This window comes from Papio anubis, chromosome 1 (genome assembly GCF_008728515.1).
Source record: "Papio anubis isolate 15944 chromosome 1, Panubis1.0, whole genome shotgun sequence".
NCBI lineage: Eukaryota > Metazoa > Chordata > Mammalia > Primates > Cercopithecidae > Papio > Papio anubis.
Genome location: NC_044976.1, coordinates 159,043,962 through 159,056,696, shown reverse-complemented (window position 1 = coordinate 159,056,696; position 12,735 = coordinate 159,043,962). Strand labels below are relative to the sequence as shown.

General features: G+C 40.2%; 1 protein-coding gene across 5 annotated transcripts in view; it reads right to left on the bottom strand.

Moving 5' to 3' along the window:
• Window positions 1–276: 276 nt before the first annotated feature.
• The window catches only part of KDM5B (lysine demethylase 5B), an 83,334-nt gene continuing 70,875 nt past the window's right edge, over window positions 277–12,735 (bottom strand). For 4 of the 5 annotated variants that reach the window (XM_009189794.4, XM_009189787.4, XM_009189790.4 and 1 more), the window contains exons 21-27: window positions 9,700–9,879; window positions 8,914–9,072; window positions 6,558–7,043; window positions 4,987–5,098; window positions 4,072–4,226; window positions 2,574–2,894; window positions 1,067–2,039 (exon numbers count right to left, since the gene is read on the bottom strand). In XM_009189794.4, coding sequence (XP_009188058.1) covers window positions 1,902–2,039; window positions 2,574–2,894; window positions 4,072–4,226; window positions 4,987–5,098; window positions 6,558–7,043; window positions 8,914–9,072; window positions 9,700–9,879 — 1,551 coding nt within the window. In that variant the 3' untranslated portion in view covers window positions 1,067–1,901. Of the gene's footprint in view, window positions 2,040–2,573; window positions 2,895–4,071; window positions 4,227–4,986; window positions 5,099–6,557; window positions 7,044–8,913; window positions 9,073–9,699; window positions 9,880–12,735 lie in introns of all 5 variants that reach the window. The other variant, XM_003893288.5, reaches the window with a different exon arrangement.

Below are 12,735 nucleotides of genomic sequence, written 5' to 3'. Positions count from 1 at the left end.
ATGGCAAAAGCTCTCTAAAGGCAGTGGCTTTATATTAGCAGCAGGGTCTCCTTTTAAGCTTAATTTCTCAATGGAAGGTGAGGACTGGGACAGTTGGCATCCTATCTCAATGTCGGGGGTGATGGAGGGGGTTCTAAGAATTTGAACACTGACAAGGCCAAACCACGATGATTCCAGATTGTACTCTGGAGACTATTCTTCTCTATTTGCCCCAGAACCACCATCAGATGAGGAGAAACATCACAACAACTGCAGAAAACTGCAGACAACTAGAAGTCATTCTTAAAGAGATTTAATTATTTGAAGTGCATAAAAGGGGAGAGTACATTTAAATCTCTGCTATATCACAAACTGCTGTTTTTGTTGTTGTTTTATTAAAGACCCACCAGTTTTACTCATCTTCAGGTTTATGGCTATAGAATGTGGGGAAAACAAAAATTGGCAACAGAATAAGAAAAAGCAAAAGTCCATTCATCAGAATATCTTCTCCAGTGCAGAACAGAGCCCTTTAAAAAAGAAAAGCAAGGAAAATAGCTATGGGCTATCCACAGCCGTAACGATAGCTACAGTTAGAAAGAAATGAGAAAGGAAACCAGGAGGCAGAGTCTGGCAATTCACAAGTCTCTTCTCAAGACATACACTAAACCCGGACCTCTATGAGGATTAATTTTCCTTAGATTTCCTTCCAATGTCTTAACCCTAAACCAAGTTCCCCTGTCAATTCAAATATAATAAAGGCATCATTTCACAAGGAGGACTGATTTGAGGATTGAAGTGATTTGCCAACATTCTGAGAAAGCTTATTTTAAAAGAGCACGGCTTTAAAGATAGGTTCTAGTCCTTGAAGACAGAGGGGTTCTTTGTTAGTGAGGGCTGTAGGCATATGGCCCACCAAACAGAGCAGGACACAAAAGAAGAATCCCCTAATGTTGTTTGCAGGCTAACATCCACTGCTACTGCAACCTGGTTGGGCAGAGGCAAAAGCAAGCAGCCCCTTCTGGCTGTGCAACAGTAGAGGGGCAGAAGAAGCTGTGCTCTAATGGCTCTAAATAATCAGCATTTAGTGTTCTGTTAGGACGAAGGATTTATTCCACAATATAAACTGTAACATTTGATACAAGCTACCAAAAAATAGGGGAGAAAGGAAGGGACAGGGAGAAAGCCAAAATACAGCTGTGGCAATTACTTACAGAGAGGTCTCTTTTCTACATCACTAGTTCATCAGTGACACTAGAAACTAGACATTTGTGTTCTGTACATCAATCAATCGCTAAAGCACCAACACACTGTTTGGAAGTTTGTTTTGTTTTGTTTTAATTCCAGCCACTGAAACCAACACAGAAGTTATTGCTCAGATAAATAAACCTAGTCTACCAGGAAAAAGAAAAGTGGATAAAGGAAAAGAAGAAACAAACAAAAACCCCCAAAGTGAAAAACTTAAAAATTTCCCCAATGTGGTAACAGAGTAAACAAGGGAGAGTTTCCTCAAATGAGGATTTACTGGAATTTCTGGTGGGTGCCCTTTTGGGCACTGGAAGTGAGTTGGACTCTTAAGCTGGTAAATCCCAGAGAGAGGTAAAATTTTAATGCTGTACATGAAAAGGTGCAAGCTTCAATGCCTTCCAAATTGGTGGGAACCCCTGCAAAAAACAGTCAGCTTTTCAAACCTCAACAACCACAAATAGCTCTTAAGGAAAAAATACAAAAAGTGTCAAAAATTTTTTTAGTTGTTTTTTCTTTTCTTCAAAGAGTCCTGGAAAAATGATCCCATAATGAATAGAAATAGCACCGTTTACAGGCTGGCTTGAGTACCAGTCCTGTAGCTTTGCTGAGATTTGAAGAAATCCTCTTGGTTGGAGTCCTGAATTACATTAAGTAGGGGGGTATCTGTTTTTGTGTTTTTACTTTCGGCTTGGTGCGTCCTTCACAGTACAGCGCACACAGATGTAGTCTTCTTTCTCTGCCATCTCTGGGGAGACACCAACACAGACCTGATGAAACCACTGATTGCAGCTGCCATCACACTGGACCCAGTCCACCTGGTTACAAAGAGCAGGAAGATGGGGTTTTCAGAGGAAAAAAATGGATTCAAAATTGGGCAGGCCAGCCTCAAGAAATTCAGGCCGTTTGCCAATAACGGCCACTGTCTCACCACCAGGACCTCTGGCACAACAGCTAAGCCAAATGAGTGTAGCTGGCCCCCTAGCCAAAGCAACCGAATCAAAGTCATTCTTCAAGTCGTGTCTGCTTTGGGGTTAAGACAGCGCTGCCCTGTGATAAGTAAGCCACAGGGCATCACATCAGCATCCCTCCCACCTTCTTAGCGCCGGGAAGGTGAAAGCTGGAAGAGCAAGAAAAGGAAAAAGGGAAGAACAAGAGTTTCTTCAAGAAAAGGGAGGAGACCCAGGAACGATGGTAAGAGCAGAGATATCAGTGGGGGAAGGGCTGAGCAATCCATTCAGATCAGCTCAAAGCAGATAAGCAGAGGAGAAAGACCCAGTGAGATGAGGTCTAGCTTACAGGGTTTCTGAGTTAAGGGAAAGCATGTCCTCTATGGCCCAAACCTCACTGACCTCATCTCCTTCTGGCTGCAGGCAGCTCACAGCTGGGCAGATGGCATCTTCATCCTCAGAGTCTTCCTGTTCAGAATAGGATGTGTCTGAGGGCAGGGAATGAGTTTCAGCAGAACGAACTAATTCATAGCTACGCTCTCTCTCTAACTTGAAATTGTTCATGTCCTTGGGGTGGCTCAGTTTGATTTTCTTCTTTTTGGGGGTCCGCATTTTCTTAACTCGTTCCCACCGCTCACTGGAGAGGCCCTCTCTTTCCAGGCGTCTCTTCAGTTTTCTCTCAAGACTGTTAATTCCATCTCGCTTCCCTCGGCAACAGTCATTCTGGGTGGAAGACAGGAAAGTTCAATTTTAGCCTATGGTTCACCTATTACTAAAACTAAAGAAGCTAAAGACAGCACGTAAATTAGAAATCAGATGATCCCCCAATCTACACACAAAAAAATACTGCATCTTAACCACTCCCTTCCCAGTCTTATAGAAGACAACCAGTTTGGGTTTAACATACTTCCTTTCCCTGTCACTGTTAGTGCTACCAAAGGATCACTGGAAAAAGGAATGTTGGCTGGGCGCGGTGGCTCAAGCCTGTAATCCCAGCACTTTGGGAGGCCGAGATGGGTGGATCACAAGGTCAGGAGAGCGAGACCATCCTGGCTAACATGGTGAAACGCTGTCTCTACTAAAAAATACAAAAAAACTAGCCGGGCGAGGTGGCGGGCGCCTGTAGTCCCAGCTACTCTGGAGGCTGAGGCAGGAGAATGGCGTGAACCTGGGAAGTGGAGCTTGCAGTGAGCTGAGATCCGGCCACTGCACTCCAGCCTGGGCGACAGAGCGAGACTCTGTCTCAAAAAAAAAAAAAAAAAGAGGAATGTTAAAGATGTGATTAGCCTTCAAATTAGCCAACCAATACCAGAAGATGGAGAAGTGCCCACTAAGAGTCTTCCTTTCACCAAATCCCTGAATGACTGACTACTCTATAGTTTCTGTCTAGGTGTTTATGTCTATCCTTTGACCGATAGGCTCCTGAGGAACCACACTAATAATCTTCCTTCTTGAAGGATGTACACCCCCCACACCATATAGGAGTAAGGTGCATTAACTGAACACATTCAATGATCGTGCCATACTACTTGGTATCACAATGAAAAATGCAATTCTAAATGTCAACATCAGCCCTCATGCTATCTTTAGTGAAGTTCTTCCCTAATTTGGCTTCAGGCTTCCTAGCAGATTTCTATCCTAACTATATTCTCAGGGGCGTTAAATGTGATGGGTCAGTTAGTTCACTAGAAGGAAGTGGCAGCAGCCGCAGTATCCTTAACTATGTTAAGAAACTGGACATTAAGGAGTATCCTTCAAGTAAGTCAGCATTCAAAATGGGTCATCCTCAGTCTAATCACCCAGTGCTCACACCAGCTGCCTGGTTATGTTTGGAGGAGTAAAAGAAAGCAGACCCCCACCCCAGACTGTGTCTTGCCACAGAACCCTCTCAGACACTCACCTTCTCACTGCTGGGTCTCACTGGTGAGCTTCGGTCAGTCTGCTGAGCAGGGCTTGGCTTTGCAAGTAAAGTCTGGTAAAGTTCCTGAATTTCAGGAAGGGATACCTGGAGCAGCTGGGCCTCCATCAACAGTTCATTCACTTCTGGACTAACGCCTGTAAAAGACCAGACCAAATCAAAATGATAACAAAGGGTGTTTCACATTCACATTTGGATTTATGAGACAAATAGAAGGACTGTCCCTAATACCATACTACCCTCTCCTTCTTATATTACAAATTATCTTTAGTTGAAGTGAGGTTTACTTAATGTGCCTAAAGCCACAATATAATAAACAGAGCCAAAACTAGATTTCCTAAGTCTTTGATTACTAGTATTAATTATACACTGAATCCCCTTCTCATTTAACTTATTGCTAACGCAGAAAAAACTGTACTTCTGCCTTAATGGCTTCTAACAGAAAGCACAGAAACAAACTGATGGCCACAGCATGAACAATCTGAGTAGATCAAGGAGGTCTAACCACATTACTAGACACACACTGAGATGCTATGACTAAGGATCAGGATTCCAGTAAATGTGGATTATCCCTAAGATTCTCAAGTCTCCTAAGTAATGAAGCAACAAGGGAGCCCATGACTAGCATCTGACTTAACAGCTTGATGTTTATCAGTTGGTGTGGCATGAACCCTTTCATCCCTGAGGACAATGGATATAAAGCCTTCCTCTCTGTTCCTTTGCATTTATAAGCCTTCAAATAGGATCCCTTCCCTACTTTGCAAATAGGTAATAGCTTATATCCTACATTACAGCATAAAGTCCTTTTTTATGGTACTTGATCATCTATAACAAAAACCTAGTAATACAAGATCACTCATTAGTATCCAGCCTTCAACATAACAACAAAATACAAACCATGGAGGGGGATACAACTTCGTCCAGTAGAGAAGGGAGAGTGCAAATATGAGGTTCTGTTGTCCCAGTCATCAGGCAAGGAAAATGATGTTGTGCCAGGAGGTTGAGATACCTAATGGAGGGAAAACGTTTTATAATAAAATCTCCTCAGGATTAAAAATACTCCCATTAGTCCAATGACAGTAGCTTGCATTACCCAGGCAGGCAACCAGGAAAAAAAAAAAAAAACAACTTGATTTTCCCCTGCTGAAGAGTCTTCTGGCGTTTCAGAACTGGCCAAATCAACTTATATCTTCCCAAATACCAAGCCTTTACTCTTTCCAGTTTTACTTGGACTGATTTCAGAGATGTAAAGAAGACCATTGGGAAATAAGCCACTTTCTCAGTGTGAGAACAGATCATACAGCCTTTTAATCCTTTTCTAATTCTCCTTATTGAGGGTTAAAATACAATAAACACGTATGTACCCCTTCGAGTAAATCAAATGTCAGAAATCATCCATAACCACTTTCCTATCTTCCTTAGTGTTTTATATTAAAAGAGCTAGGGGAAACACTCCTTTGACCATGGATTAATATAATAGTTGTGTCCTTTCCCTTTACTAAGAAGGGTAAACTCCTAGCACATCCTGGGTAAAGAACACCAATGACTCCACTTTGGGAGTGTGCACAATGCCACAACTCATCTATGCAACAAATATTTAATTCATCATCTATGTGTCAGGCACTACATTTCAGATACCTGCAAAGAAATAAAAAACCAAGGAAATAAATATGACAGACTGTTTTGGTTTTTTTTTTTTTTGGTCTTCATCTTATCAACAATGTAATTCATATAATCCATGTGTCTGTGCTCATATGGCACAAGAGAGTTGTGGAATCTCTGGTACGGAGATGTTCAGCAAATTTAAAAACCATCAGATTAACCTCATAAAGATTGAATACTGCCTTTCTGATTGTACTTTTCTATTGTCTTCACATTCTTTTACTGCAGCCACCTATGGAAGATGACAGAAAACTCTGCCCATCCAGTGATGGTCAAAAGAATCTGGCTTTTGGCAGAAAGATCACACATGGTGTGTAACCCAGGAGCTTTCCTCTGAAATAACACAGTGCTCAAACACTTCTTCCAAAAAATATGTTCCCTTAAAGGGCAAAAAGAGATGAAAGGCAGGAAGTGCTTTCCCTTTCTACTAATTGACTTACATGAGAAGAAGCAGGGTAAAAAACTTTTTAGTCAAGCAAAGACTTAAAGGAACATCATAGACATATATGTAAGATATATATGGGTCAGCACACATATAAATGAAAAGATCATTGGTATCTGTGAAAAGCTAAATATGTGCTCTATATAAAGAGTGCCTGAGAAACAACTTCTATTAAGAGCAGAGGAAACTAAAAGAATATGTTGTACCTGCTGCATGGTCTTGAAGTGGGAAGCTACAGGTAAAGTGGGTGCTATTAACAGTAAAGTGATCACCAAGGGAATAGCAACACCAAAGCTACAGGTTCGAGAGAAAGATACAGAGCTTTGCAAATTCCAACAACCCAATAAGGAAAGTCCAAATTCACCTTGTTTGTGTCTGACACCTGTCCTGCTGAGGCCTGCCATCTGCTATATAACAGTCCTGAGCCCACTCGATCTTGCACAAATTTAAGATTCCCTGACGAAAGCAGTTGCTGGGCTCTGTGCTGCCAGTTCACGGTTCTTTCAATCATATATCGAAGTGCATCTCCCTCAGGAAGGCGAACTCGGATACGCTGAAGGGAGGCGAGCAGGGGCAGAATTTTCTCTAATGGAGGTTTCTCTGACCTCCGACAATGGGGACAAAGCCAGATTCGGGGGCCCTGTGAAATACTGGGTACCGCCACACAACTGGTGTGGAAAGCATCCCTGCAGAGTTCACACTGAATCATAGGGGCAGCTGGGGCCTTCTGACATAGGCAGATTTTTATATCCACGTCTTGGACAGGTGACAGCAATTTCCCTTCGTTGGCAAGTCTGAGAGACTGCAAGGCTTCCATTTCCCTTAGGCGAGCTTCCCCGAGAGTTGCCATCTGAAAAAAGAGTTAACAATCAAGGATGATGTCCTAGATAACTTGGCCTTCCCCTAAAACTCAAAGTCCTGGTGGTTAAGAGCATGGGGGCCGGGTGCGGTGGCTCAAGCTTGTAATCCCAGCACTTTGGGAGGCCGAGACGGGCGGATCACGAGGTCAGGAGATCGAGACCATCCTGGCTAACACGGTGAAACCCCATTTCTACTAAAAAATACAAAAAACTAGCCAGGCGAGGTGGCGGGCACCTGTAGTCCCAGCTACTCGGGAGGCTGAGGCAGGAGAATGGCGTAAACCCGGGAGGCGGAGCTTGCAGTGAGCTGAGATCCGGCCACTGCACCCCAGCCGGCCCAACCCGGGGGGACAGTGCAGAACTCGTCTTAAAAAAAAAAAAAAAAGAGCATGGGATCCTGAGTAGATTATCTGTATTCAAATCCTGACTCTGCCTCAGACTAAGCTGTGTGAGTGACCTGGTGCCACGTATTCCATTATGGCTAAATTTCTGCCTGTGTAAAATGGAGGTGATAATAGTGCCCACCTCACAAGGCTGAGATGACAGTTAAGTGACAATGTGGGATAGGACACTCTTTGCCTGGCACATAGTAAACAAGTTCTCAAAAAATCTGTCACAGTTAAAAAACCATTTCCAATCATCACATCTATCCCCTTTCAGATCCATCACGATTCACCAGATGAAGCACCCTTACAAGGGCAGAATAAACTCTCCATTATCTCTATTATTTAAAAAAAAAAAAAAAAAAAAAAAAAAAAAGATCTAAAAGCAAATCAGGTAAAGACCTTTGGTATATTTTTTTAAAAATCCACTTCTTTTGTAAATATAATACACAGGTAATATGTGTGGGTTTTATGATAACAAGGTAACTTCTCAAAGCTTAGAGATGGAAAGCAAACGACTAACCTTTGAGGTCTACCATAAATTAACAGATAATATGTAGGGAGAATTCTTAAACCAGGGGTCTACAGACAGATGGGCACAGACTAAAATCTATGAAAGATACTGCATGTAAAGTTTCAAACCAACATATAAACATCTCAGGAGGGTGACTGTAACTTTCAGTTAGTCTTTATAAAAACAAACCACAGATGGAATGGAGGACCTCTGATGGCAGAAATCTGTCTAGAACCTGACTGAATATACAAACATACACTAAAGACTTTATCTGTGTCAAAATACCTAAATAAATCAAAGCAACCCACGTCTATCGCAAGAGGTCCGGCAGTTACAAAGAAATCAATGGGAGAAGGTGCCCGGATCCACAGATGAACCCATTCAATCTAGTCCCAGTAGCAGGTATACAGTCCCACTCTAGAACGGGCAATGCTTCGTGCCATTAAAAGCATCACAAAACTATCCCTTTTTAATCCTGATAAGGTGCTTAATGTGTAACATTAGTTACATATTGCTTCGTCTCCTTGAAACTATCATCTTTGAATCAACAGTATGTTGAATCAGAAATTTAAGGTCTTCTAGATGAGTATCAAAGTATCCAGTAAACTTTTAAATGTACTTCTTAACTGTAAACTAATAAATTGGCACTGCAGTTTCATGTATCTATTCATATTAGTTTCAATATATTTAGTTAGCATTCCTGGATCAACCCACAGGCACTAACAAGACTGTTTCTGTGTCTGCCAGTCCCTGACTGGGAAGCCTACCCTGAATCTTTTGCACTTCTATGCATCTTACCATTCAAAACTCGTAACACTTGACAATTTTCAAAAAGTCTTTTTAGTAAAACTGAACACTTTCAATTTACTCTACTTGCCTTCTCCAAATTCCTATAAACCAGAGAGGGTCAGAAATTATTCTTCCCAATAACACAGAAAGGAGAAGAAAAAAACCCCTACATACAGCTGAAGCAGTCTCTTTGCTTTCAGTTAAAGCTCTCTCCAGGTCACTCAGACTCTCTAATTTGGTGCTTTTCTTCTTTCCATTTGGCAAGGGCTCCTTTAACTTTCTCTGTTTCCTTTTCAATCCCAAAAGGCCAATATCACATCGAGGACACAGCACCTAATGTGGGACAAAGTACAACGAACGGTAAAATAAATTTCAGATAAAGCATTAGGTAGGAAGTCCCAAAATAAAAGCCTAAGCAGTAAAAAGGATGTGAATTTCTTAGTATTGAAGATTTTCTTTGGAACGTGCAACCCTCAGACTCTCCTTTACAAAAGGAGGAGGAAGACTCTTATGAGATTGACTGATTTCCTGATTCAATTAAGTAACAAGTAAAAAATGTGATATATACCAACTGATCCCAGTCATGATGCACAAGCAAGTTTACAGAAAATACAAAAAGTGCAGTTAAAGCACTTTTAAAACATGGGGGAGATCATTTATCAGGCTTACGAAATTCAGGTGGGTAAAACATGGCCAAGTTTAAGAGTCCAATTTCAACACAGAGGAATTTCACCCAGTAGGAAAAAATTTTCTTCTTTAAGATACTGTTATCCTAAATGAACCAAGAAAACATTTAAAGGTTGCTTCACCAGAAGACTAGAAGAATCTCCCTGGCTTTTCTGGAAGAACAACTCACAGAATATAGATTAATCTGTGATGTCATCTTTGCATGTGATGAACTGCATGTTTTACCAAACTAGGAGATCTAAGGTCTTGCAGATGAGCTGGTTGTAAACTTACCTCTAAGAGAGAATATGGAGAATTCTCAGTCAAGAATGTATTAACAGCACATTCTTTCCAAGCCTGAACCTCAGCTACTAGGGATTCCAGTCTTGGCAAAGAATTCAGATGTACCGGGATAGATCGGCCTCGTGTAACAAGTTCTATGAGTGTGTCTAACACTGGCACACGTCCTCCAGCCTAATAAATCAAGGAAAATTACAGCAGTTTAGAAAAAAGAACACTTCTATGAAAACCAGGAAAAGCAGAAATCAGATTGGTTCACTGAGTACTTCAGATTACTCCATGATCTCAACATGATAAATTCACAAACAACATGCTAAATTCACAAATGTCAACCTGCCAGCTGACCAATAATGTTGGGGGTAGAAGTGACACTTAGAGAACCTAGTTTGGTCTTTTGTTGTTGGTGGTGTTTTTTTATTTTCTTTTTTTTTCTTTTTTCTTCTTTTTTAAGACAGAGTATCACTCTTGCCCAGGCTGGAATGCAGTGGTGCAATCTCAGCTCACTGCAACCTCTACCTCCTGGGTTCAAGTAATTCTCCCACCTCAGCCTCCCAAACTGCTGGGATTATAGTGAGCCACTGTGCCGGGCCTAGAGAACCTAGTATATGCTAGACTCTAAGGATACAAATGTGAACATGGCATATACTGTGGTCCCTTTGTTCTATTTACACCCTTCTAAATTCACTCATCACATTGATCCCTACTGATAGTTTGAAAAAAATTTCAGCAGAAATGAAGGTTTGTAGAAACTCAAGACTTTCATACGGAATTATACAAATAAAAAGCAACAAAACAATATTTTACCCCAATCCACTCACCAATGATTAATTAAAGCAACTCAATATAAATTATTCAGGAAACTAAAATAAAAGTTGAGACAGCCCAGTGGTTCTCAAACTTTAGCATACATAAGAATCATCTGGAAGGCTTGTTTAAACAGTTTCCTTAGTCCTATCCCCAAATATTCTAATTCAGTGGGTCAGAGAAAGGTCCATAAATTTGCACTTCTAACAAGTTCCCAGGTGAAGCTGCTGTTGCCAATGCTACTACTGCTGGTCTGGGAACTGTATTTTTAGAAAAAGATAGCCAAACTAGAAGGAGAGTAAAAGCATTAGGTTATGGAGGATGAAATGCATTGGTGTTGCTCTAATACAATATAAAACTTAGCATCACTGATGTCAGGTCATCCAGGTATGTCTCCTGTTGTGATGCAATATAGAATATACAGTATTACCTGACATTTTAATGCATTATATTAAAAAATGTTTAACTTGGATGCACCAGGGTTTTAAAACTAACTTCCAATTTATAGAAAATACAGAGAATGGAACACTCCACAAAGAAACAACCAAACAAATCCAGAAGGTGGAGTATACCACAGGATAACTGTCTAGTCAGTGACATGAGAAAAACTGGGGTAGGGAGGAAAACGCTACAAGATCAAAAGAAACTTAAAGAGATGCCAATTAGGTGCAATGTGTGTTCCTGGGTTAGACAAACAGCCATAAGGGACATTTTTGGGACAACTAGGGAATACTGGGTAGGTTATTTTGCTGCCTTTGATATTTATTCTTAGAGGATTAAAACTGTTAGGGCATAAATGTTCTGATGGACGCTTAAGAACGTAACTCATAAATTAATGCTATTCCTATGGTATTTAATTTAGAAATCCGAGTGCTTCCTATGTGTAAAGCAGAATACTGCCTAACATTTTAAAATAAATAATCCACTAAATAGAAAATAGTTCCTTGTTGTTAGTCATGTCTATTAGTCCTTAAATATATGATTCAAAAAAAAGGTAGGCTACTTTTTCAGGAATGAAGCAAAACTTGCCTTTTGCCCTTAATGGCACTGTTACAAACATAGTAAAAGTAGCATATACATATAAAATATGAAGGAAATAAACTCATCCAGAAGCATGCCCTTGCTTTCTGATTTTATATGCCAGCCTCTCCTTATTGCCATGAGCTCACCTTCTGGCTGCTAGCAATCATGGAGTAAAAAGGAGGACCATGACTAAAACTAATTACTACAGTACCAACTATCATTGACAAGTGCCTACATCTAAAACTCTCATTAACGAAGTTTACATCCATAGTAAATACTTTGGTTTGTTTTTTTTGTTTTTTTTTGGCTTGCTGGAGTCAGTCCTTAATTATGTAATCTCCTCAAACAATATATCTTCTTTTCCCTATTAACAAGAACAGATGCCCAGATGCAAACATTTGTCTAGAATTGTCCTGTTTGGTACTTCTTGTTAGCAACTAGCCAATTAGCACCACTTAAAATTACACAAATATTCAGAAAGCCAGATAGTATTTTTATTTCTAGAATTTGAGGACTTCAACAAAACAGAACTTGAGACTTTTTTTTCTCAATAGGTCAGTAACACCTATCAGTTTATGATAAGAGATAAAGGAAGACATCCCCCATCAAACACTTTTCAAATTAAGTCATTCAGTCAGTCGTCTGAAAACTGGGAAAATCATATTAAATAATGCATTATTTTTGTACCTTAACAATGCTACAAGTGAACTTAATTATTTTTTTAAACGTATATACAGGTCAAAAAGTATGACATCTAGCATAAAACCACAAATACTTGGTGGAAATGACTTTGGATACTTTGGATAATTACTTTGGAACTGGGTAGGTTTGAAGTCACTACTTCATGAAAATTCTGAGCCTTGGGGCTTAGTTTGGGCATTTAGTCATATAACTAGATTTGTTGAATCTGCTATTACTAATTGTCAGAACTTCAAAGTTGTGGACAAGCCAACAAGAGGTAATCATACTTATCAAAGAGTAGAAAACTACTTTCTCTCACTACTTCATTGTTAGTTCTTTTGCTTCAATCTGCAGTCAAGTACTCAAGTTTGTTATGAAAGACTCCCCAGCTCCCAGAAAAAGTTGGTGACACTGTCTAACCTTTAAATATTTGAGACAACTGGTCAGGATAATAGCTGGTAAGTACATCCAAATAAATCTGAATAGAATTAGTCTTCTGGTCAACCCCTAAAATAGTGAAAC